This window comes from Elgaria multicarinata, chromosome 5, assembly GCF_023053635.1.
Source record: "Elgaria multicarinata webbii isolate HBS135686 ecotype San Diego chromosome 5, rElgMul1.1.pri, whole genome shotgun sequence".
In the NCBI taxonomy this organism is placed as follows: Eukaryota; Metazoa; Chordata; class Lepidosauria; order Squamata; family Anguidae; genus Elgaria; species Elgaria multicarinata.
The window spans coordinates 106,956,702-106,984,101 of record NC_086175.1 but is presented as its reverse complement, the minus strand read 5'-3'; the positions used below and the strand labels follow the sequence as shown (position 1 = coordinate 106,984,101).

The 27,400-nt window shown below is 39.3% G+C and overlaps 1 protein-coding gene across 1 annotated transcript in view; it reads left to right on the top strand.

Moving 5' to 3' along the window:
- Positions 1-10,601, top strand: part of NBEA (neurobeachin) — a 459,425-nt gene extending 448,824 nt beyond the window's left edge. The window contains exons 55-58 of the mRNA XM_063126967.1: positions 5,514-5,615; positions 7,265-7,461; positions 9,036-9,187; positions 9,512-10,601. Coding sequence (XP_062983037.1) covers positions 5,514-5,615; positions 7,265-7,461; positions 9,036-9,187; positions 9,512-9,602 — 542 coding nt within the window. The 3' untranslated portion in view covers positions 9,603-10,601. The remainder of the gene's footprint in view (positions 1-5,513; positions 5,616-7,264; positions 7,462-9,035; positions 9,188-9,511) is intronic.
- Positions 10,602-27,400: the final 16,799 nt, after the last annotated feature.

The following is a 27,400-nucleotide window of genomic DNA, read 5'->3' as shown; positions in this document are numbered from 1 at the left end:
TAGAATATACATGAAACCATAGGGCAGGAACTATAGAACCCATTCCTAGTGTTCTTTCCCGCCTAAAAGATACTAGGAAACAGCTGGCATGTCTCACTTAAAGCAGAAATCAAACAGTAAATCAGCTATCGGATTGGGATGGCTAGGATGGGGAGCATATTGTAGCCTCTTCTCCCACTCAGTAACACCTCTCCCTCTCTCTCCCTCTCTGCATGTGTGTGTGTGTGTGTGTGTGTGTGTGTGTGTGTCAGGTGTGAGTGTGAAGTGTATGAATATGTGCCCGTGCAGCCCTTGGACACACCCACCCCAGCAGACACCTGATGTGGTCCTCAGGGCTAAAAAGGTTGTGCATCCCTGATATAGGTACAGATATTAAAGTCTTTATGCCATTTGTGTTCCACTCCTCCTTCCCACAACAGCATAGCCAGGGGGGCATTATTGACCCTTTCCCAATATTAAATCTTTACACCTGATCCACCCCGCCAGCTGTTTGAGTATATAATATATGGTAGATAATAATAATATAATATCCAGTAGACAATCTCTTGAGAATAGTATGCGAAAGAATCCTTTAAGGATTAGTTATTCTGACACTATTTCGCGGAGCATATGCAGTTCCATGTTTTGTGGGAACCCTGTAGATTCTTATTAATCACAGGCATACAGAAATATCATAAAATAACCCTCTCAGAGGCCTATTAGAGTCCATGAAATGGTCACATGGCAGCTATGCACCCATTGCTTGTAACAAGGAAGAAAGTATTGTTTCCAGCATTAATTGCTGGGTTTCATTTCAGATGAGTTTTCCTCTTCTAGTCTAAATGGTCACAATGAAAATAGGAAAGAAGCTCCAAGAAGAGAGGTGGGGGTAGCAGCTAATCCTACAATGGCTTTGGCCTACCTCCCCCCCCCCCACACAGAGGAAACTTGAGTGGGTATCTACCCTTCCTGCATGTCTGGGTAGCATGGGAGTTAAACATGGAGGAAACCTAATGGGGAAGAGAATGGGAAGAGCAGAGAATACAACCCTGTTTTCCAATATTCCTGGTTCTCTTCAGATAAGAATGCAATTCTACCAGAATGAGATGCTCTGATGTTTCTTGCTTTTTTAAATAACTGCCCACATTGTACTACTCACAATGTATAACAATGCCGTCTGAAACTGGGGAAAAAAGATGTTTTCATTTCACATGAAATATTAGTTTGCAGAGAAGCCAAGAGGCATCAGAATAAACAATTAGATTATTAATATTTCTACTTTGTTTAAAATCAGAAGACATGCTGCCTTCCACAGCAATCCATCACAAATTGGCTCTGTTGTGGAGAACAAAAGCTAGCTTCTTATTTTAAACCACAGTGCAGGAGTGGAGTTGGTAGCTCTATCGTGTATATTTTATCTTTTTGCCCTGAAGTGATTCTGCTGCAGATACAGAGGTGCCACGTTGGGGAAATTACTATGAGTTCAAAGTGACGGTGTTGCAATTCGCAGTGGTCAAGTTTCACCTGCAGCTCCCTTGGTGCCACAGCCTTTAACCTCTCACTGCATCTATCAGTGGTGATGTGATGGTGACAGAATATTTTGCTAGATTTTGAATGATTGCTAAGGTCCATGACATTCTGTCTTTTGCAGTGAAATGTAATGTGGGGTGAGATTCTCTCCCCGTACGGCAGCTTTGCCGGAAGAATATATCACTGATTAAAACTGTATTTTCTTTCATTTGTCCCTAAAGGGCGAAATGATACTCACTGTTATTGCAAAGCTGTGATTGATCCTAAAGGCTTTTGGAAGTACAGTGTAGCTAGGATTTCTTTAAAAATCTGCTTTCAGGGTCAGCATTGGTCCTCGTAGGCTTTTGCCTTGGCAAATGAAGTGGATCACAGTACAGATTCAATTTAATTATAGATAACCTGCAGTTTCAGTGAATATTGTGTGTTTGGTATTCCAGAATCATGTGTAATAGAGATAATAGGCTTCTTTGCCTTCCTTTGCTTTCTTTTCATCTGTCATGAAACACTCTCAAGGTTTTTCAAGGGCTAACTCAGTTAATTCGCATTTGAGAATAGCAATTTCAAAATAAGAATATTGTAGAGTAAGTTCAAGCCCTCTGCCAGCTATAGTTTAGCATCTTCCAGAAATATGCAATTTAGCTGAGACCCTTCGTTTCCTGATGCATTTTCGATATGGCTCTTTGTGCTAAAAAAAAAAAGTTTCCCATCTCTAATGTAATGCTTCATGTAGCATATGAAGTCCTTTTAAAATTGCAGTCATTCATTGCCTCACTGCAACAGACTGTTGTGTCTAGAATGGTGAAAAGATGCAGAAGTCTTTCAAAAGATGGGACCCCTTTAGATAATTTTTATTATCCACCTCCATCTCCTCATCTCCCAGCAATACTAACAGAATCAAAATGTGCGCTAAACCAGAGAAAGAGCCCCTTAATATTCAAACCTTGCACAGCCTGCTCAGAGACATAGAACAGGAGTATCACACAGTCTTTTGCAGTTTCCTTCTCTGTGTGTCTACCTCTGACAACACAGACAATGCTACTGTGATTAGTGCAGCCCCTTTCTCTCCCACCGTTCTTCATCCCCTCCGTATCCAGCCAAACAGGGACACCCCAGATTCTGGATTGTATCTGTTCTGCTGGTGGTGTGCTTCTATTTGCAGCACAGACACCACTGACGGATCAAGTTCGTTCCTCCTCCCCTGTCCCCTAAATCTGCTCTGGAGAGTTGTGGGACACTCTGTCGAAGATTTGTGGGAAAGGCAATGGGATACAGTAGGGATGTGCGAATCAACAAAACCCAACCTCAGTGAAGTTCTCCAAATTACATCTTGAAGCTCGTTCTGCCCCAAGTCCTTATCAGGTAGTGAGCTTCCCCCCCCCTCCCCACTCACACACACACTGTTTTTGCACAGAAATCCATGTGTATTTTCATCCATATTTTTCCAAATGTATGCATCCGTTGTGCACATCTTTGAAATATATGCATTCCTCTCCCATTGATTAAAGGGTATTTGTGCGTATTTTTCAAACATACACATTTTTTCATGTGTATTTTTCAAATTTATGCATGCTGCTGTGTGCATTTTGGTGGGGCCGGGGTGTCCATGAATCACATTGCAAGTACAGAAATGTACGGACTTCAGCTGCAGATTGCATCCGAGTCCATGTTCAATCTGGAAAGTGCAAACTGGGTAAATCGTCAACAAAAATGACTGAAACAAATTTCTGAGGCATCCTTACTACAGAGGGGAGGAAGGGAAGGGGAACTCCCATTGCATGAACGGAAATCCACTAGTGTAATATTGGATTTAGTTCCAAGTAATAACCTTGACCTTTTCTGGCTCTTTCTTACATACATATGGCTCTTTGTTCTCCACAGCAAAAATGCATCTGTTTATTTTAAAATAAAGGTTTTCTAAAATAGAGCTTGATTTATTTCCAGTGGCGGATAATCTGGGATTTATAACTAATACTAAAACCTGTCGTTTTTCTTTTTTTGTATTGGAAAATGATACATAACTTGTTCCAAGGTAGCTGTTTTATACCTTGCAGTATTCAAGCTTATATAGCTAATTCTTTAGCTCAATTTAACTTTGGCATTCCCATATGGATTTCTAGTTTTAAGTCTCAAATGGAAACGGCTGGATCTAGGTCACTTAGAAAGACTTTGGATTTACCATGTTATATATTTAGAAGTGGGTCTATGATTAGTTGACTATAAAGTTGGGATAAATGCCCTGAAATGCTGGTTATATTAGCATTTTCTACTGCTCACTCTAGTTTAGGGGTGGGAAACTTGTGGCTCTCCAGATATTTTGGTGTACAACTCCCATCAGTGCTAGCCAGCATAGCGAATCATGAGACATCATGGGAGTTATAAGCCAAAACATCTGGAGAGCTATAAATTGGTCACCTGCTCTAGTTACATTAACTCTCTGATTCCTCTGTTACTTAGTGAAAACAGGTTATGAAAATGAAGTTTCTCAGGCTGAGTTTTTCTCCTAAGGTTTTGGATAATTATCAGCTTCCTGTTATGCAAAGGTTAACAATCCTAGACTTACAACGTTTGAGAACTGCAGCCAATAAGTCTTGCTCTCCACTATGCTTAAGTAATCTTTGAAATAATGGAATTGCAAAGCTTTATACTTGGACACATTCATTGTATGCTTGCTCACTTTAATGTAGCGCACTCTGCTTTGCTAACTGGCCAATACAACAAGATTCCACTTAATTGTTTGCCCTTGTGAAAGAAGAGAAACAGAGTTTGCTGGCCGCATTCTCTTATACTTCAATTTGTATAGGAAACTCAGAAAGAGGTTGGTTCTCCCTTTACTAAGAACTCTACTTGGAAAATGCACGGAAACTCTGATAGCTTTCTTTTTAAGGTATGACTCTATTCACAATTATGTGAGGAAAGCTACATTCTTTTTCTCCTCAATACAAATCAGGAAGAGCTCCTTTTTGGCTCCTCTGTGATTTTATTTGTGTCTTTGTTTTGTATTAACGTCTTATATTAACTTTTATCGGTATAGTTAATGCACAAACAGAAATGAAGGAGGTTGCAGTATGAAGTACACCTAAGTGTGAACAGAATTTCATATGACTAAATAATAGTAATGAATAGCTGTACTTCTTGTAAAACCTGTTGCGGTGAACCAAGGTTGGCATTACCCATAATCATGCTTGCAAAACAGCAGATATAACTCAAGCAGGCAGCTGTCAATATTGTGAGCAACCTAACAGGTGTGTCCCAGGAGTGCTGGGATGGTTAATTTTGATCTCAGATTTGCATTTCAGAATCCTGCAGACCATTGCAGGTACTTGGAGTGCCCATGTTTCTTGGACCAACCCTGCCCATATATGCAATATATGTGGTGCAAATTAGGGTAGCCAAAATTTGATGATGATGATTTTAACTGATGTTTTCCTAAAAAAAAAATCTGAGCCTGGTAAGGAGTTTGTTAGACATTTAAAAGATGTGGGGCCCATTTGCATTTACTTATTAATATCTATATATGCAGGTTTAGAAATAAACATTAACCTTTATTTAAGTTGCACAAGGGCAAGGCCAGCCATGCAATTTCACATCCAAATAATCTCAAATAAAATAAATACTTCAGTTAATTTTCACCCTGCCCTAGATCGTCCCAAACCAGTGGAAAATGTCCCCCCCCTAAGCTTAATTAACAGGCAGGGGAAAATGTTTGGGTGGGAATGTTGCAGCATGTTCTGCCTAGTTCTGACTGAAACTCAGAGCAGACTCACTGCCCCACTGACATCAGAACCACTGGCCTCCACTGGAGGAGATAGAAAAGGACATTAAAAACTCTTACACTCAAGTAAAACCAAAATTGAAGCAAGCAGTGCAGAAACAGGGGTTCAAACAAATATGAAAGTACAAAGACTCCCACAATGAAAAGGTCAAGCAAATAGGAATGTAATTTCATGTTACTGAAATATATTTCATTTTGGATTTAGTGCTTTCTCCCGTTTGCTTTGTTTTAGGTGATTATCCTGCTCCCAGAGCTGTTCTAACAGGTCATGATCATGAAGTTGTCTGTGTATCAGTTTGTGCTGAGCTGGGACTTGTCATAAGTGGTGCTAAAGGTCAGTTGTCATTTTTTGTCTTACAAATTTGAACCTCCTCATCAGTGAGAGTTGCCTCAAGATAAGTATAATTGCATTATCTTGTCATTACCCTAAAGGCTCTATATTTTAATTTCTGTATCCTCCAGAGAGCTTGATCTGTCACCAACTTGTCTGTCTGTGAACTTCAACCCCTGCCCTCAGCTGCCCTTTGGCTGCTACGATGTAGTGGATGTTTACAAACATTCCAACTGCTGAAGTATAAATTCAGTAATTCAGTGTTTTTTAATATTTCACCATATGTGAGAAAAGTAGAAAGTTGGATTGGTTTTCAAAAATCATATTACAGCAAGATGTTTTGAGGGATGGGAAGCTGAGTAGAAATACCTCTGAGGGAAGGAAGGGCCAGATCACCTAGAGGTCACCTTTGATAAGTATAGGAAAAATGAAATGACTATCACATCTCATAACCAACATACTAAGATCTCTGACCTATTGGGCAAATAGATCATTTTAAACATTTGGATAATGGTAGCTCTGAAATAGACCCACACCCACATCCCAATACTTGAAAGCTGTTTAGATGGGTTTTTCATTTTGTTGTGGTGGCACTTTAAATCAAAGAGGTTGTTTTCCCACGCATGTCTTTTCACTCCTTATATACTATTTATATGCTATTCCTAAACGCATTGGGTTGGATCCAGACTAAGTTGGTTGCACCTATAGGGTGATCCTAATTGGGAAGTGGGTGTGTGTGAAGTGGCTCTCTCCAACCAAGGCAGGAGTTGTTGGAGGGCGCATGTATGCCCGGCGCATGTATTTAGACAGCTGAATCTATTTTTTTCTAGAAGCGGTCCCCCCGCCCCACCCACCCCGTTGTAGTCATGAGGAGAGAGGAAATAGCCATGCTGGCTTCAGGCTGGTGCTGACAAGTAGCCCAATCCTGAGGCCTCTTGGGGGAATGGAGGGACTTTAGATCCAGCAGATCCAAAGAGGCTCCTGTCCTGCCCTGTTTTGAGGACTACTGCTGGCGGGAATTTGACCAAGGATAAATGTATATAGGAATGAGAGAACCAACAAGGCTCAAGTTTGTCAAGGTTCTCCAAGTTCCATCGTGAAGTTTGGCCTCATTCCCATTCCCCCACTTCATTCCCAATTGTAAGCTTCCCCACCCCCATCCCATTGGAATGGGGAAAGTCTACATTTGGGTGCTTAATTTATAAACTTTGTACCCAAATGCGTACTCTCCACCCCCCACCCACTGACTAAAGTATGAAAAATGTGCATTTTTCAAGTGCACTTTTTGCAAATGAACAGTGCAAGCTCAGGAATGTGTGAGCTTTGCCCACAGAAAAGCACTCATGTTCAGGGGTGTGAACAAGGCAAGTCCTGTTCTTAAATGAACAGAAACAATATTCTCACACATCCTTAGACGTATGCACACAGAGCTCTATGGGGGTGTACCAGGGGCCACTGGAGCCGCATATCAAACAGCAGAGTGTCTCTCTATTATCCAAGGGGGTTAGGATTGCACAGTTTGTTCCTATTGAAATTAAATGGAACAAGTCATGATTAACTTGTATCTGAAATTTCAAGGGGACCTAAGTTTCAATACAATCCATTTTGCCTCTGATTTTCTGTAATATACTGTCTTATTTTGCAATATACAGAAGGACCTTGCCTGGTGCATACAATCACTGGAGATTTGCTGCGAGCACTTGAAGGAACAGAAAACTGTTTGTATCCTCGCTTAATTTCAGTGTCTAGTGAAGGCCACTGTATCATCTACTATGAACGAGGCAGGTTCAGCAATTTCAGCATTAATGGCAAACTCTTGGCTCAGATGGAGATCAACGATTCAACTAGGGTGAATCTTTCCTCTTACATTTTTATAGGATGTATTAGGGATTTTAAAAAATCGCACAAAATTAGTGCCTCCTGGAAGTCACATTATCAAGGAAAAGGTCTAAGGTCCAATTAAAATTAGAAATGAACTCTCAGCTTTTAGAAAGTACACTAACAAATTGCTTAATCCACAATGATTCCTGGGTATCTGTTTTAGACATAAAGATTTTTTTAAGTGCCTGTGCTTTAAAAACTTACATGGCTTGGCATCTGTCCTCCTTTGACTAAGATCCAAGTCACAAATACAGGGCCCTCAGGAGTCAAATCCATCACCAGCACCTCAAGGAGAGTAAAGCACTGTTAGTGATGGCACCTACTATTGCAGAAATGATACGCGCTGACTTTAGCAAAAACTTCCTTGCTCCTGCTTGTAACAAAATTGACATTTTATTATTCATAATTTTTGGATTTTTCAGTTAGGTTTTATTGCTTTAAGAAAAACCCTGTTAAATAAGGACACACTCCATGCATAAAAACTGAATTACTCACATAATTTCTACATTATTTACCATTGCTTCTGCCTTTGGCTCTTCCGTAGGCTGTCCTCCTTTTTTTTTTTTTTTAATTTTTTATTTACCAGAAATTAAAACATCATACAAAAAAAGAAACAACAACACAACATACTACATACATTTTAAATAAATGTTGAATACATATATAAGATAAATATTAGCTATAACCTATCCTATCATAACAAATATAGTCAATCTTAACATGTAAGTGCACCCTCCACCTCGGGATCTATTCCTGCTTCCAAAATCTCATACTTTCTTCCGCTGGCGGTTTCCCACTTCCCTTAGAAAACACAAATATTAGGAACTGTTTCCAAATTCCTTCAAACTCATTTATTTTCGTTATACCTTTCCTCCACCTTATATTACAAGTCAATTTATCATTAATAGCTATATCCCAAACTTCTTTATACCGTTCTTCAATAGAATATTCCCCCTGAATCTTCCAGTTCCTAGCTACCATCAATCGTGCTGCAGTCAGCAAACTCAATATCAACTCTTTAATTTCTTTTCCACATTTTAAGTCTTCAAATAGTGACAGTAATGCCATTTTTGGTGTTTGTTCTATTTTCATTCCCACTATTTCTTCAGTTTCAAGAAACACCATCTTCCATAATCTTTGTACATATTTGCATTCCCACCACATATGTAAATACGTTCCTTTTTCCCCACAACCTCTCCAACAATTTGCTGAGTGCTGATTATTTATCTTATTCAATCTAATCGGGGTTAGGTACCACCTCCACAAAATTTTAAAGTAATTCTCTTTTATTCTCACTGACATACTTCTCAACACTCTTTGTTTCCACAGTCCCTCCCAGCTCTGTCGCCCTATTTGTACCTTCAAATCTGTCTCCCATACCATTTTTCCTGAACTATCCATTAGCCCTTTTTCTAGCAATATTTTATATATTTCGCTCATTAACCCTTTTAATACTAAACTTCCTCCTTTACATTTTTCCTTTTTAATTATTAACTCCTCAAACTTCGTCATTTCTCTACAAACTCTGTTTTCTTTACGTAGGCTGTCCTCCTGAGCAGTGATGGGCAGAACCTGGTTACAGGTGGTGATAATGGAGTAGTGGAAGTATGGCAGGCTTGTGACTTCAAGCAGCTCTACATTTACCCTGGCTGTGATGCTGGCATTAGGGCAATGGACCTCTCCCACGATCAGAGGTAAGTTGCCATCTGCGAAGTAATGAACCTTTGTGACCTTGAACATTTTACTTCCCCACCTCCACGCCGCCCAGTAATTCATCCCTTCTCCAAGATTTTTGTGTTAATCTGTATACTTTCTAACGTTGCCCAATGAAAGTCTATTGGGGGATATGTCTGTGACATTATGCACTGTGTTAGATGCCTCAGAAGAATATCCCATTTCTCCCAGTGTTTTCATATGTCTACTATTCCTGGAATAGTTTGTGGTACTGAAAGCCTGACTAAGATGATTTAAAAAATAATAAACCACATGAACAGTCCATGTCTCTGTCTCTTTTTCAGGACTCTAATTACTGGCATGGCTTCTGGTAGCATTGTAGCTTTTAACATAGATTTTAATCGGTGGCATTATGAGCATCAGAATAGATATTGAAGCGGATTGAAGAACTGAAAGCAAAGGTGAAACTGAGAGCACAATTGCTACTGAAAGGCATAATCTCTGGTGGAAAAACGAATCTGCATTGACCTCTGTTGTACATTCCATTACACCCAGCAATAGCTGTACATTGTAGTCAGCAACCATTTTACTTTGTGTGTTTATTCACAACTGAACACCAGCTGCTGCAGAAGCGAGCTTGTATCATGTAAATTATAATGACTTAGGAGATGTTTTGGTAATTATTTCATATACCTTTGTTTACTGAGAAAAGGTAGAAGAACACATCACAAGAGACTTTTGAATATTCTGAGGAACCTTGTGTCTGGTTGTTAAATTGTTTGGGCCATGAACCTAGCATACATTTCCCATTTCCAGCCTCTTTTCAAGCTGAAAAATAATTTAAAAAAAAACTACGTTTGATACTTTGTACATCAGATGCACATCTTAACTTTAAAGGGATACTTTTGTAAAAGTAAAACCTTGTATAAAGAACAAAAAAACGTTTCTTAATTTTATTGTGGAGTTACAACTTGCATGTACTTTAAACCTGATGTCTTGATGAAAGAGCCACATTCACAGGTTAAACTGAAAAGCTGCCTAAGGGCCCAGCTTGTATTCAAGGGTTGAAATGGGGTGCAAACTGAAATTTTGTTATTGCCACTGAAACATGGTTTGCATTTTTCAATCTCAAGCCACCCCTTCTAAGTGGAGTTTTGCTCACGACATGAAGCATTTGGATATGAAGCCATTGTTTGCCATATTTATGCATTATAAAAAAGAAAAGAAAAATTCTTCCCTTAATAATTTAATAATACGATAGACCGGTGGGAGCACAGAAGAGTTGCCATGCTACAGTGCTTAATGACTCCCACCAAAGCAAGCGTGCTAGACTTCTAGATTCATCACATTTGGCATACTGTACATTGCAGGGAGAGAGCGATTAAGGTGTTCTCTTTATTTCCTTGGAAATAAAGCTTGGTTAAAAGCAACCATGGCCGGATCTACACTACTGCTTTAAAGCGCTTTATAACAGTTATAAAGCGCTTTAACTGCTTTAAAGCGCTATAAAACTGTTATAAAGCGCTTTAAAGCAATAGTGTAGATCCGGCCCTTAGCTTCATTGGGGTCGTTCTTTTACATTCTTTTGAAAGTCACATGTTAAAGTCACATTCTCCATTGAACACACTTCCTGTTTGACAATACTGTATTGACGACTATCAGGATAATTTGCCACACATTCTACAAATCAAGTAACATACCCTGGGGTATATACACTTTACTTCATGTTTCTTCTTTGTATATTTGGTGACTGTATTGTCATAGATGTACATATTGTGTCGGTAGGGCTATGAGGCATGTAACAGGAATGTAATTTTCTCAGACTTTACACTCACTTGCAGTCATTTATTTAAAAAAGATTAAAAAAAAACCAAGGTAATGGATTCTTTGTACTGGCACTTTGCACCAGAAACATATCATTATTTATTGATGTGATTCTTATTTGTTACCCACCTTGTATTAGTAAGTTTTAGCACTAAATACCTTCTTCATTGTTGTTTGTATTTATAAGATTCTGAAATCATGGGGAATCAATGTAATGATTAAGTTATTCATCATCAGTCTGTAAGCAATATCTTGAGTTTGTAGCTTAGAATTGGGAGAATATTGAACATCTGGAAGATACGTTCATTTCATCTCAAGATCATGGTGAAATATTTTGGATATATAAATTCCTTAAGCTATTGTAACCATGTTTTATTGCAAAGATGTAAAATATGCCAGATGTGTGTGAGTTGGAAATCAAAATGAAAAATAAAATATGCAAAGAATTCATGGATTGTTTCTCATTTTATTGAAATTTGACCCAAAAGTCATATTGTTGATAGAAAAGGAAACACAAATTTCAGTCACGTGCAGCGCCTGTAAAATTGAGTCAGAAGGATGCAACCCATCCACAGCCCAGATGTGGATCACATGCTTTGCATGCAGAAGGTCCCTGGTTCAAGCCCACTCAGGAGACACCGGATCAGGAAGAAGGAGATAGGACTCTGCCTCAGGCCCTGAAGAACCACTCACTGCCAGTCAGATTGGGCTGAAATGGACAAAGTCTAGCCTAGTAAAAGTCAGCTTTCTTTGCTCCTAACTTACCATTCAGAAGCACTACATTAATTTAAGAATTTGATGGGAAGGAAAATTTAACCTTTCCACAGTTATGATTCCCAAAAGAACACATGCTCTACATGCAGCCCTATCTCCTCTCCATTGAGTACAAGCACAGTATACTCCACCATGCCTTTGATATGTTAGTCTAAAGAGAATAGAAATAACAATGAGAGATCATGCCTTGTCTTCAAATTTTGTCTTAAAGTGTCAGGATCAGCAAAGAAGCATATCCAGAAAAGGGGGAGGGTGGGGATATACTCACTTTTCTCTTTCACCAATATTGGAGGAAGACACATGAACTCTACGCTTTTATGTCTAAAATAAAGGTTTTGTTTTTTTTTAAATCAAGTTTAAAAATGCAGGTCACCTATTCTATTCTTTCTCTTACTCCCATGCATAGTCCTGCTTTCCTGTTCCTGCCTTCCTCAAAACACCCCTCCATACAGGAGAAAAAGAAGAGACAGAAAAAAAGAGACACTCAGACTGTGGGGGATAAAGTCTAATTAGGCCCAGTTTACTGGAACAGCTATTGCAGAAGCATCATAATGCTGGCAAGGATTCTTTGCAGGCTGCACATGTAAAGCTACAAACACTGCCTGTGAACAGTTGTTATGGAAGATGCTTGTTATAATATACTGTATCAGCCCTGCTGACAGCAAAGCAGAATGCTTGAAGGCAGCCCTTATGCTGCGGGGATAATAGCATCTGTAACAGACTCACGGAGATAAAGGGAACTTTTGATAGCTTCAATAGCTTCAAGAGACATTCTTCTTCCTGCAAGAAAACTAGTGCATAAAAATAAATACACTTATCCTATATATGTAGCTATATTTTCCAATACATTTTTGTTACAAAACAGACGTTGATATTCACAAAATTAGATATGGCTGTTAAAATGTTTTAAATGATGCTCTAGTCAAGCATTTTAAACTCCCAGTCATTTCAGCAGGATATATATCAGCATGTTCTTTAACTCTCTCCCATTGAATTCAACAATACTTAGAAGTGCTTAATTTTGGCCAGGTTGTGCCTATCCTCCTGACTTCACCTGTCAATGTTGCCAAACTGGCCTCAGAGGTGATGGTGAGAATCACTAAAAGGAATAATGTAGGGAATCTCAATACATGTGTCAGGGTGGCATTTCACCAGTTTGTCTTTTTGGGAAATGTAAATTTGGAAAGTTCACATCCTTGCCCACCCATGTGAACTTTTAGCATGTAGCTTCTCCAGAGCACATGGTAAAAACAGTGTGTTGAGTGTTTCAGATTATAGGCAGATCACTCCCCCCATATCCCCACTGCTTCTTTTCTAGATATTGCAGTATGAAGCAGGGGCAGTGATACTAGGCTTATTGGTGAAATGATAAAATATGTAAGCAAAGAATGTGGCGGGGGGAGTGAGAGAGAGAAAGAGGGAGCAGTGGTCATAGAGCTTCTCAAATCAGCTAGCTTTGAATTGATTGATTGATTGCATTTGTATACCGCCCCATAGCCAAAGCTCTCTGGGTGGTTCACATAAGATAAAACATTTTAAAACAATATACAAAAATTTAAAACCACAAAAACATGCAAAATGTGCATACAATTAAAACTACAGTAACAACTTTAGAAACGAAGAGCCCCCCCCCCCCAAAAATAGACCCAGGCTCATTACATATTGCTAAATGCCTGGCAGAAGAGAAACATCTTGATTTGGTGCCAAAAAGATGACAATGTTGACGCCAGGCAGGCCTCGTCAGGGAGATTGTTCCACAGTTGGGGGACCACCACAGAAAAGGCCCCCTCTCTTGTTGCCATCCTCCAAGCTTCCCTTGGCGTAGGCACCCAGAGGAGGACCTTAGATGGTGAATGTAGTGTTCGGGTATATTCATGTCAGGAAAGGTGTTCTGTCAGTTATTGTGGTCCCAAGCCATGTAATTATAGTATCATGCCACCTGGGAATGCAAGTCATTTATGCCTCTTTCACAAAAAAGGAAACCTCAAAGTATTGTGGAAGAGCTGTTACTCAGCAGTGGAGCCAGCGCTTTGCATGCAGAAGTTCCTACTTTCAATCCCCAGCATCTCCTCCTAGGACTGGGAAAGACTCGAGTCTGAAACCCTGGACAGGGCCTGCTAGTCACTGTATACAATTCTGTGCTACCTGGACCTGCTGTCTGCTTTTAAGCAGCTTCCTAAAACCAGCTAAGGGATAATGTAATAATGGTTTATTTATTATTTCAAATATTTAAACCACATTGACGATAACAGAGGCAGCTAGTTGTTTTGGAAAAACATGGGGCTTCTTGCCTTCTATTATCAACGGCTTACTATTGCCTGTCTGTTTCATTTTTAATTACCTAACAAATTCAGCAATTCATGTAAGTGGAAAGTTTCCCAGAAAGTCCAAGACGGTCACATTTAATTTCATAAGAGGAGAGCATTGGAGAAGCAGGACTTGGAGGGCCAAATTTCTTCAGGGCACTTGGAAGTTATTTAAAACCAGAACAATAGAAGCTCAGCTAGAATGCATACCACAGATTAGGAAAGTACGAAGTCCAAGAGCAGCAAGTTCAGAGTGGTTAACAAGCAGAATAAAAGGTCTCTCTTTAAAACTGGGCATGTTGCTAACTGAGAATAAAAATGAGCACATACTCAAGAAAAACAAATGTCACTTGACAATAAGGAGGACATTGTTTTGTTACAAACAATAACTATATTTAAATACATCAGAAACAGGAAACTAGTCAGGATAGGAGCTGAAGGTGTTCCATTGGTGGATTACTGAAGGTTGCAGACAAGATAAATGAAACAGTCTTCAATGCAGAAGATAGCAGACAGATACGCAGACTCAAACCACTGGTGGAAGCAGGTCTCCAGAGAAGTAAGTCAAACAGATGTGACAAGACTTGGATTTAAAAGTTAGTTTACAAATTAAAAATTAACAAGTAACCAGGAGCAGGTGGCTTACATCCAAGAATTCTTAATTGAAACGTGTAATTGTTGATCGTCTTACAGTGGTATGCAATTTGTTACTAAAATTATACTCCTTAGTTGAAGGTAACTAATTAGAATGCTAGTTTGGGTGGGAGGATGCTGCTGAACTCATGTCCTGCTTGTGGGTTTCCCATGGGCAGCTGGTTGGCCACTGTGTGAACACAGCAGGCTGGAATAGATGGACTCTTGAGCCAGCATGGCTCTTTTTCTGTTTTTCTCTACCATAATATCCAAAAGGATCCCAGGAGGAGACAGGATATTAGAGGCTTGTTATTTATTTTATTTATATTTATTTATTACATTTATATACCGCCCCACAGCCGAAACTCTCTGGGTGGTTTACAACAATTAAAAATAGTAAACATTAAAAGTATACAAAAATTTAAAAAACATAAAAACAGTATAAAAACATTTTAGCCCAAAATGTGCCCCCATTTAACTTAATGGAAAGCATTGTTAACCAATAAACATATAAAGAAATAAATCTGTCTTCTGCAAACGTAAGTCCTCCCTAACCAACCTTATGGAATTATTTGATTGTGTCAACAAGCATGTGGTTGTGAACTTCCAAAATTTTGTGGCAAAAGGCTCCTGAACAAACTTAGCAGTCACAAGATGGCTCCTCTTGGGGATTGGTAACTGGTTAAATAAGAGGAAGTACTTCTTCACACAGCACGTATTTAAGTTATGGAACTCACTACCACAGGATGTAGTGATGGGCATCAATTTGGATGGCTTTAAAGGGGGTTGGGTAAATTCCTGGAGGCGAAGGCCATCAATGGCTACTAGCCCTGATTGTTGTGTGCCATCTCCAGTATTCGAGGAAGTACGCCTGTGTGCACCAGTTGCTGGGGAACATGGGTGGGACGGTGCTGTTGCACCATGTCCTGTTTGTTGGTCCCTGGTTGGCCACTGTGTGAACAGAGTGCTGGACTAGATGGACCTTTGGTCTGATCCAGCATGGCACTTCTTATATTCTTATGTTCTTAAAGAACTGAAAGCAGAGAGCGTCAGAGTCCAACAATGTCTGAAGGTCCACAGCATCTTGTTCCCTGCTCTAAACCAGAAAGGTGGTTCTCACTCATCATATTCCCACAAAAGCAGCAAATTAAAATATGATCTAAGATCAATCCTCTCTCTCCTATAGATCAATTCAGTGTAGTAGCACTGCATTTAGTCTGCCAGAATATACTGCAAGCAAAACATGGCTTTTGTGCAAAAAAATAAATAGGAATGTTCACTGGCGCAGCTCTAATTAGTGCTTGGAGCAATGAACCAGCTACACAAATATTCTAATCAACGCTCATCATAGTTTCAGCACTAGCTGTTGTATTTCCTAGGAGCCGACGTGATATTTATGAAGTGATCCAGCCATTAATCCTTAACAACAGACCCACAGAATTCCTCATTCCATGGAAACATACACACTGGAAATGTAAAAAGCTCTGTTATACACTATTTATTATGTGTAGACAAAAAGGAATGCTCTTGTATAACAGTCATGCAGTCCGCGTGGTTGATGATAAAATAGTTACAGGCAATTGCAGATCACACAGCATGTCTTTTTTTTCAACTTAATGGAAAAGACAGTTCTTCTCCAAAGCATATAATTAGTACAGGAAGACCTTTTCGTCTTTTCTTTTTGAAACCAACAACCTCAAATCCTTGGTTCTAGATTTAAAAACTGTCGGAATGCACAGGTTCAACTTAAGTTAGTTTGTGGATCTTACTCGTTCCACAGAATATGAGGTGACAAATTCCAGACAAGTGGCTTGTAGTTAGGGAGAGATTTCATGAACTCATGCATTTAAGGCAGCAGGTCCCAGCAGGTTGTGCCCCTCTATTCGTTCATATGTAGCACACATGGTTATTTATCTTCCAGCTTACCATATTGCATATATGTACATATGCCTCCCTCTTTCTCTACTTCATGTATCTGTTGCCGCCTATGAAAATTAATGTCAAAAACAGACGACAGAAGATCCCAAACTGGAGCAAGCCTTGAGGGAAGGAAGTCGTTTCAAATCAAAAATAATTTCTGCTAGTCCCCTTCAGCTTTTAAGAAGGCTCTGAAAACTTACTGTTTTACTCTGGCCTTACTCAGATTATGTATGAACTGACTGGGCTGTAGCTCCAGTGGCCTGTTATAAGTTTTATTTTACGCTGGTGTAAGCACCAGCACAAAATAGCTGCCAAGGGACACGTGGCTAGTTACAAAAAAAAAAACTGCTCAGAAGTGCCCATGAGCCCCAAAAGATTGCTTATCCCTGATCTAGGCCATATTGCACACACTTGATTATATTTTATGATACTACAAAGAGAAGAACAGTCACTGATAGCTACAAAGCAAACTCTTCAAATCCTTACACAAAGTATATAGGCTATAAATTAGATGATCGTCCCAAAACTCTCCCCAATTATTAAACCTTTCTCTTTAATATTTAAATTAAAACTGGATATACTCTTCAGGCTTTAACATTCAGAATGTGGGAAATACACTCATTAGCACAATTCATGGAATTAACGGAGCCCATTCATAAAAATTTTGACAAGCAAGCATTTCGCTTGCTAATTGTGGGGTTTGTTATGATTATAAATGAGCTTCAAGTGTAATCTTTCAATAAGATCTTGGGGAAAGGGAAACAGAATAACCCTCATCTTTCAACCACTGTGTTTGGCAAATATTTAAAGTAACTCTTTCATGGGTTTGCAGGCTGCATAGGAAATAAAAAGCTGCATAAGAAATATATTTGAGGATTGGTTTGAAATGAGATAGCTTGGGAGAAAATACTGAAGTTATAAAAGGCAGTCTCAAAAATGTGAATCAGATATGAACACTACATTATTATGTTCTGAATATATATCAACCCCCAAAGTGGCTACTTTCTAGTCTAATACAACTTTCCTAAGTGGCTAAGGCTGCAAACATATACCCATTTATTTGGGATTAAGCTCCATTGAACTCAATGGGCCTTACATCTGAGTACATATAGAAGATTGCACTTTAAGAAGTTCTATGCAGACAGGAGATTTTATGAAGAAAACATAAGAGTACTAGCATTGAGTGCTAATGTGTGCTTATTTGTTGTCATGTAGTTGTTAATAATAATCATAATAATAACAATAATGATTTGTTACATTTATATCCCGCCTTTTCCATCAAGGACCCCAAGGCAGCATAGGAACATAGGAAGCTGCCTTATAATCAGTCAGACCATTGGTCCATCTTAGCCCAGTATTGTTGTAGCTTTACAGGGTTTAAGAGCCAGGATTTCCTGTTGAACACTCTAACCACTATACCGCATTTTACTACATTTTTAAAATCCTTTCTCCAAAGAGCTCACTTTCCATTTTGTCCTCACAACAACTCTGTGAAGAGATTTAAGCTGAGGTTCACAGCTGCACCTACTGTGCCACTAACCATACAACACATGTCTTGGGTATTACACACAAACACGCTAGATCTGGTCTCATAGTAATCTCTATATGTTTGGATTGTTTTATAGACGATTTCTCCTAGTATTAATATTACATTAATATCAGGGAAAGGGCAATGTCCAAGGTCCATTGCTTGCATGTTTTGTCAACACGCCAAGAAGCCAACACATATGGGCAGAAGTCCTTACATATACCCAGAGCAACATTGGAGCCACCAGCAACCAAACCAGGGAAGTTATGTATAGAATGGTGGAAAGGAGCATTATGTTGCGAAGCAGTACTTATGGGAGAAGTTGACCAAAAATATGTGTGTGGCTGCTGGGATTTTTACCTTAATTAATTTTTAGTTGTTGGGGTTTTTTTTTTTTTTTAAAAAAAAAAGGGGGGGTGAGAACAGAGCAATTGGTTATTTTAAGGTTCTTTTCCTCTTCACACTTCTGAGGTACTCTGAATTTGTTTACGCAGTAGAGAAGCAAGTTAAGGGGATTGTTACCTCAAAACAGGCAATCAAATAAACGGATCAGAAATGTCTGTATCATCATTGTAATAGCGCCTGTCACATAGTTAGCCTTGACAGATTATAATTTCACAGAAATATTACAACTGTGATACCCTCATCAATCTCACACACTTGTGTTGGACTCTTGAGGCTATTTACCCTCTCCTAATGCAACTAAATTCACTGAATCTTATCCAGTGTAGAATTGTGGTTTTAATATGTCATCAACAAAGGATAATCCATCAACATTACTGAATGTGGTCAGAGTTGCACAACTTACATGTTATTAAATGAACCCAGCTGGTAAACACTTGGTAGACAAGAAGCCAGGATGAGGTCCTTTTATTAGTTATAGCTCAGGAAGAACAATTTGGCTCTTCCATCTGAGAATTACCTCAGGCGCTCACTAAAGGAAATTCTTTGTATGACAGCAAAGCCACATAATGCAGTCTCCTTCTAACTCCAAATTTATATGAGCACAGGTCACTACTCCCATCACCAGAGGCGCTCATAAACCTTCCTCCCTAGCATAACAAACCATCAATATTTGCCCAGTCATGAGCGCCTCTGCGGAAGCCACAGTTTCGCCATTCCCTCTGGCTTTCAAGCCTCCATGCCAGCCTTGCTAGATTTTGCTGGGGAAAGAGTGGCAATAGATATGGAGGTCAGACAGATTTCAGAGGCAATTTTACTCTGTTGACATATAATGTTATAAAGTCTTTAATTCATGAGCTTGACTAAAAAGGTAAACCTCCCCACAGCTTCTCCTTCTCACCTGCCCCCTCTCCCTCCCCCTATATCTAGAGAACTGAAACGAGAAAGAACTAAAGACAAAAGGGAATTCACAGTTCATATACTGAAGACTAACAATGGAATACCTTTCATATAGATCAATTCAAGCTGTTATTTATATGAGTTGTATTGTTGTAATCATAATTGTGTTATGTTTATGTTGTGAAGCGCTTTAAGCAGGTTGTAAAGCAGAATATAACTTCTGCAAATAAAACAAGTAATGGGGGGAATGGGCCCATTTTAGGGCATGATACGGTGAGGCAAAATTTAGTGCGACATATTGACTCTGTGGGACTGAGTAACATGGTAGTGTTGACAATGATGCTTGAGGTGCTTTTTCAATCATACAGTTGAATTGCATAGTTCAACCATGATGTGCTGCAGGATGACCTTAGTAACCATGTTGGTAATTCGGAAGCTTTAACTGTTATGTGGCTAATCCAGACATAAGTTACAATGCATCCTGAACTGAGGCAAGCAGCTATGCTGCTGTTCTAGACCAACGATAGCCATAAAATTGTTCTGTTCAGCATACATTGTGGGCCTTTCATCTCCTCTGAAATAACAGCACAGTGACACACTGTTCTTAATGTTTCCAGTGATGGATCATTTCCCAGAAATGCCCAGCTCTGGGCATTTCCTCAGGCCTTCAGGTAAACAGTGACCATGTCTTTCAGTATGCCCTCCTACTTTTCCGAAACCACTCTGAAGATCTATGAACAGCCTCATGAGCTTTTTGAAACCACAACTATACTGGACACACAGGCCAGTTCTAAACCAAGCAGGATATTGCACTATGAAAGCAGTATATGGTATGTGTCATTGCCCCAACAGTTGTCAGTGCAGTTCAATATCGCTATAAAGCAGTAGTGTGGCTCCTGTCTCTTACTGCTTTCATACTACTTTCATAGTGCCATATCCTGCTTGGTGTAGATCTGGCTACAGCAACTCCAGTGTGCATGTGAATTGCTTCACATGGCAATTGCTGCAAGGCCAGACAGCCCTCATGCTTGCCCTTATGCCAAAATGTGGAAGTCATATGAAAACCAAGTTACCCATCAACCGTCCTATTGTAGTTGCCAGAAGAGAATAAATGTCAAATCCTCTGACTTATTACTAAAGTATAACACTGTTCCTAGAACAAAATGGTTGCAAATAGCTTTAATTTCTATAGTCTCTCATGAAAGAGGAGGCCATTCTATAAGGGAGCTTCCAGAAAAGGCTTTTTATCATACAATCACCCTGCCTCAGTCATGGGATTTTACAGGTGTATATGTGTTCAGACAACATCATCTTCCACTTGGAACTTTCTCATGTTTTCCCACTGCTTCTTCCAGCTTTTTTCTTTCCACAAAACATCTGTTCAGGAGGAAAAGGCAAGAATAGCTGTGCATAATGCATTTTGATTGGTAGAGCAAAAAGCCAAAATCTGACTACAGAAATGGCAATATTCAGAAACCAGTAGGAGAACATTTCAAGTTCCCAGGACACTTTACTAACCTTCAGGAGACCAACCTTACAACAAGATGACCAACCTTGAACTTCAAAGAAAAACTCAAATATGAACTTGCTGATTTACAACCTATCAAGAAGTTTATTTCTATTCATTTGGTCTGAATAGAGACAATGGTATCCTCTTCCACCGCAGGTGATAATTTATTCTGCAATGCTAAGATTATTGTGTTATCGGCAATTACTATTGTTGTGAAGGGTCGCTGTGCTTATTTTCTATACATTCAGGACACAAACCTATGCATATATAGACAGAAAAAAGTTATGAGATTGCCAGCATTCCCCAGCAAGCATGGCTGGGCGGGGACTACTGGCAGTTGTAGGATTCTTTTCTGTCTAAATATGGCAACTACATAATCCATGCTAAATTATTTTTTAAGGTGCACATGGGATTGAAAAAGTCCAGACCTGGGGTACTTTGATTTGAGACATTTTCAGTATCATGAGTTTTAAATTAGCCTTTAAAAACATAAGTGGCTGGATTCTCTTTCTCTTCTCCCAGGCATTTTAACAGCATTTAACAACGTTAAGTTTATTTTTAATGGACCCCAGAATTGTTGTTTTTAAATGGATACTGTTGTTTTATACTGTTTTTATGTTTTTTTTAATTTTTGTATACTTTTAATGTTTACTATTTTTAATTGTTGTAAATCACCCAGAGAGCTTCGGCTGTGGGGCGGTATATAAATGTAATAAAATAAATAAATAAATTCAGTTTTAGGCACATCAAACTGGGCTGTCAGAAGTGGACTTTGTCCTCACGCTGGCCCCACCAGACCCCTGAAAATGGGGTGAGCTGTGGTGCAGGGGGAATCCCCCAAAATTGGTCAAGGGAAGCTTTCATGAGAAGTGTGCTCCCATCAACAGAAGGCAGACCCTTGATCCAGCTAGAGATCTAAACTGCTGTATTCTGAATGTCATCTGCATCCTTTGGCATGCCTTGTGATTCTCTCTAACATGAAGCTAATGCCAGGTGTAGCTAGCAAAGGATTACCAGTCAGTTATCCCGGTTTAAAGGAGTATATCCAAAGATAAAAGTGGAATTCTTTTAATCAGTTAATCAGGCTTCTAACATTCAAATGTCCTATCTGAGTTTTTTCAAACTGACATTGTGTTGAATGATAGAGCTAATGTCACTTGACAGTTTGCCAGAAGCCATTAATTTAAACTCTTGGTTTTGTTTCAGGGCCTGTTAATTTTGTTGTGCCCTTAGAAGGAAGGAGAAGCTTCCAAGTGAAAAACAACCCTGTTTCAGATTTTATGTTTTTCCCCTCCCCTACCCATCATAAAAATAGTCATTTGTAACTTTTTGCCTATTCTACCCTTCCCACTTCCCTGACGTACATGAATTCTTTAAAAAAAGAACAAGAAAAAAGAAGTCGAAATGAAATCAGACCTGTGTTTATACAATCTTTTGCGCTGGTCCAGGACTTATTTTTGAAAGTTAGTAAACTCTCCTTCCAATTTAAATTGAATAAGTAGGTGCAGCTGAATAAATGCACAGGGGGCTGTGCTGCAGTCATATGTTTTCACTTTAAAATTACATGAAGGAAAACATGGAGGAAGGAAGAAGCAGAACAGAGACATAGGGGAAGAGGCAGCCATTTCTAAAGGCACAAAACGAGTTTTCTGTTCAAAGGTTAATAGAGTCAATATCCACGATGGTACTTGTATGGCAAACTGAATGGTCAGCAGGGGACAACCCCGTTAGTATCCTCAGGCATTAATGTTTATGCCCCAGATAAATTGGTTGAACATTATGCTAGTATTTTAAGGCAGTCTATGCAGTTGCAAAGGCCATTAGCAAAAACGAATACACCAAGAGAGTGAGTACTATGCAGCCATTATATATTTAATGAAGGGCTCTTGTGATGATTCAATTTCAGTTTTAAGAAATATTTCCAGTCCCACTAGCACATGGCATCTGCAACTTCTCAGACATGGGAATTCTACTTAATTACACTAAATTCTTATTGCAAGCACATAGATAGCCAAACATAAATTCCTTTGTGTACATGAGATAATTAACTTAATGCATAAATCAAAATTACTCCAATACACACACACACATCAAAACTTCAATATTACAAACACTACAATCCAGGTTTTTTATTTTTAAAGTTTAGGGACAGCGGAAAATAAAAGCGAGTGTGAAAGAGAATCTCGTAATGTTACAATGATACTTTTTTCTTTCTTTCTAGCAAGTTATTAGTTGCCATTATCCATTATTTGCTTGTTATAGCAGAACATGATGACATTAAGTAAGTTAAGGCAAAACACCTATGGCTGCGATCCTATATTCACTGATTGGGAAGTAAGCTCCATTTAACTCAATGGGGCTTTCTTCTGAGTAGGCATGTATGGGTTGCACTGTAAGAGCACAATTCTATGCATGTTTGGACAGAAAAAAAGTCATACGACTGCCAGCATTCCCCAACCAGCATTATTGTAGGGCCTTTTTCTGTCTAAACATACATTTTTCTTTTTTCTAAATATACATTGTACTCTAAGAGCCTTGTGGCACCTTAAAGACTAACAAATTTGGTGCTTGGATTTAAATTAATCTATAGTTTGCCTTGATGCTAAACAAATCACATAATAAGAAATCCCATTAAAATTAATAAAACATACGATGAACATTGGTTACTATTTACCAAGTGGGAACTTATCACACTTTCCATACAACCATGTAGGGATGTGCTGTGCCAGTCACTTATAGCATTCATACACAATGTCATCTCACTATCTAATAGTAGGGCTAGTCCTGTGGAGTGAGGAGAATTTTACAGTATCCTGAATTCCCTACTTTTCCAACCAGTAGGGAGGGTGTTACTTGAATTCTGTGTTACTTGCACAGTATCTTCTCAAGCCCCCATCAAGGTAGAGGCAGGCCTCAAGCTGCTCATTGAAAATAGCAGTTTATTATATGAAGATTGCTCAATATATTTGGAACAGTGATGCTCCTCAGGGACAAAGGGTTTTACACTAGCACATCAGTTACAACAACTCACTCAAAGTCTATATTTTCCAATGCTGTAGTATAATAAATATATGTCTGCCCCTTGTTCTTACTGAATTGTCCACAACATGTGGCAGTATGTTTCATTACATTAGCTTCCCACATGATTGCATCATTTGATAACATGTTCATCTGTATGACCAGAAGTGGGCAACTTGTAGCTTTCTAGATGTTTTGACCTACAACTCCCAGCATCCCACACCAATGGCTATGCTGGCTAGGGCTGATGGGAATTGTAGTCCAACACAATGGAGGCACCAAGTTAGATGGGGGGAACTGCTCCAGAGGATGTAGAAGGGGAAACACTTCATAAAAGTCCTACTAGGGCATGGCCTGACGGCACTTGAGGCAGCTACCTTGCTGAAGCTAAGCAGCATAGTTGGTGCATGGAGTGGGGTGGTTACTTGGAAACTTCATATAGACACCTTGGGCCTGTTTAGTTAACACACTAAGCCATGGTTATGCTGCTAAGCCTTTTGCAGCAAATGGTTAGTGAGCTTATTTAAACCATGGTTATGTAGCCACCAGGGTTAGGAATGGTTCACACGACATGCTAAGTCAGATTCACACGACACACAAAGCCATAATGTTTTGATCAAAATGTTTAACCAACGTGGCTTAGCATGTCATCTGAACAGGGTCTCTTAGTTCTATGAAAGAGAAAGGTGAGATATAAGTGTAATAATAAATAAATAAAATCTTTTTAGATTATAGCTCATTGAAAATTTATAGTGTTTTTGTAATATCTGGCTTACCTACAAATATACGTATAGAGCATAAGTGGAGGCAAGTAGTATTTGCATTTTTAGCAGGCAGAAGATCCACTGCTCCACCTCAGAACCATAGAAAGAGGTCTCTTTTATTCTTATTTATTAAAATATTGATAGATCACCTTTCTGCCCAAAAGGGTCCCCAAAGTGATATACCACAAAATAATCGAATTTAGAATAGAGCAAGCCATCTTTGAAATATCCAGAGAGCAGAATAAAACTTTAAAACCCATCAAGCATCACTTAAATATAACTGTCTTCATGGCCTGCCTAAAGTAAGGCAACGATGGGGCCAATCTGACCACCTTAGGCAGGAAATTCCATAATCGGGTGCTGCCACAGAAAAGTCCCTGTCCCATCTCCCCACCAACCTAACCTCTCTCTCTGAAGAAGATTGCACAATACAGGCAAATTATAGTGGAAGAAGCAGACTTTCAGAAATCCTGGTCCCAAACCATTAAGGTTAAAGATGTATAAATATGAACTGACACACTAAATTGAACTTGGAAACTAATTAGGAGTCAGCATAGTTGGTCTAAGACTGATGTTATATAGTCTACAAAGCACATACCAGAAAACAATCTAGATGCCACATTTCCCCCTAGTTGCAGTTTCTGAACCCTTTTCAAGGACAGCCCCACATACAGCACATTGCAGTAATCTACATAAGAGGTGATTCAGGCATGCATCATTGTGGCTATATCTACCTTCTGCAGATGCATTCAGATTATAGTGAACTCTTTGACTTTGTCATTGACTCAAAGGCTGTTTCTATTTACTTCACAAACAATGGTGGGAGTGGAGAAAGGTGTCCTGCCTCTTTATGGGGATAAATCTCTTGATAGCAGATTTCTCCAACCTGGTGCAATCCAGAAGTGTTGGACTACAACTCCCATTTTTCCAAGCCAACATGGCCAATGGCATCTAGAGGGCACCCGGCTGGGAAAGTCTGCTTTGTGGTGTGTAATATCTCTTCCAAATATTCTAGACTGATCCCGGACTATTTCCTAGCCATTAGCTCCCCTTGAGGAAACATCTAGCAGAAATTCTGAGCCATTTGTCTGATAATAGGTATGGCAGAAATGGTTGGCCAGCATCCATAATATCTATGTACTATTGCAAAGTGGAAGATATGAAGCTGATGGTGATCTCAGGCCACCTGCTACCCGAGGTCAAAATGGATGAAATTGCTAAGATATTAACAATACACTGTTAGCCTCAAGGGAACTGTTATATTTTTTTCATTCCCAATGAGAGGGCCTGTAATATAATGGCAGTGATACTTCCATCAGCAGTGGTCAGGAGAGTGTAGCAAGTTAACACTAGTGGCTACCAGAAAAAATAGTGGGAGGGTTGGAGGGCACAGAGAGATGGAGAGATTAGCAATAATGCAGTGTTAACAAGGCTGCTATAACTGAACCCTGCAATGCACAGAAGTGGACTTCAAATTCAGACAATTATCAGAGTCCTTCTCAAACAATTTTTGTGTAGTTCACACAGCTCCTTCTGTCTCCAATGGCATCTAAACAGGTCTTTAGCTTTTATCCAGAGAACATAAAGCCTTTTAAGAAAGTCCATCCATCTCTTATTTCTTGTGACACCAGCACATTAGGTCTGCCTGTGTCCAAGAGAACTATATTAAAATGGTTGTCTTCCTGCATTTCTCACTGCTGTTCCCTGTAGAATTGTCACTTGAGGGTCAAATTGGAACTCATTCAACCAGAGCTGCAGCAGTGACAGCCTCCAGCCTCAGGTCAGTTCTTACTCCAGAGGTTTACAAGGCAGCTATTTAGAGTTCAAGGTACAATCTTACTACTCTGCATTGCTTACACTGTGCATTACTGTGTATAATTCAGCGTTGCTCTAATGCAACTCTTGTCTTTTATGTTCTCTGTAGCAACAGTTAAAACATCTTTCTGAAGCAGTGACATGCTGAAACATTTACAGTGCAACCCTATACATGTGTACTCAGAAGTAAATCCCATTAAATTCAATGGACTTATCCCTGTGTAAGTGGGTCTAGGATTGCAGCCTGGGTTTATTTATTGCTGCTAGGTATTCTAACAAAAATTAATTTAAGGTTGAATGAAATGGTTGGAAAATTTCGCAGACTTTACTAAATTCATAGTTTAAATCACACTGTGTTGATCAATAAGGGGACCATGAATAGAACAGTGTTTTCCATGTCTTCTGATACTCTTTTCTGAAAGAAAACTGGAAGTACGCTTCACTTATACACCTAAAAAGTGTTTACCTTTAGAGTGCAAAAATGGTAATAATTGCCTACACCCAGAGGCACTTGTTTGTTGTGTTTCTCCTTCTTCCAATCAGAATAATGACTCTTGGCAGGGGAGGGGGGCCAGAAAGAGGCCTTGAACTATGTCATAGGTTGGGGCAGAATCTGGTGGGGCCATTTGTGAAACCAGGACGTTGGGACAGATTTATGAGCACAGCTTGTTAAAATCTGGACTTCATTGGTTTTTCAGAACCAAATACAAGTTACCTGATATAAGGAAGTGTTTTACTGGTCAGATGAGTTAGCACCAGGACAGCAGACTAAAACAGGCACATAGTCCAGTGAGTTACTGCTGGGGTGGGAAATATCAAGACTCAGGGGCAAATCATTG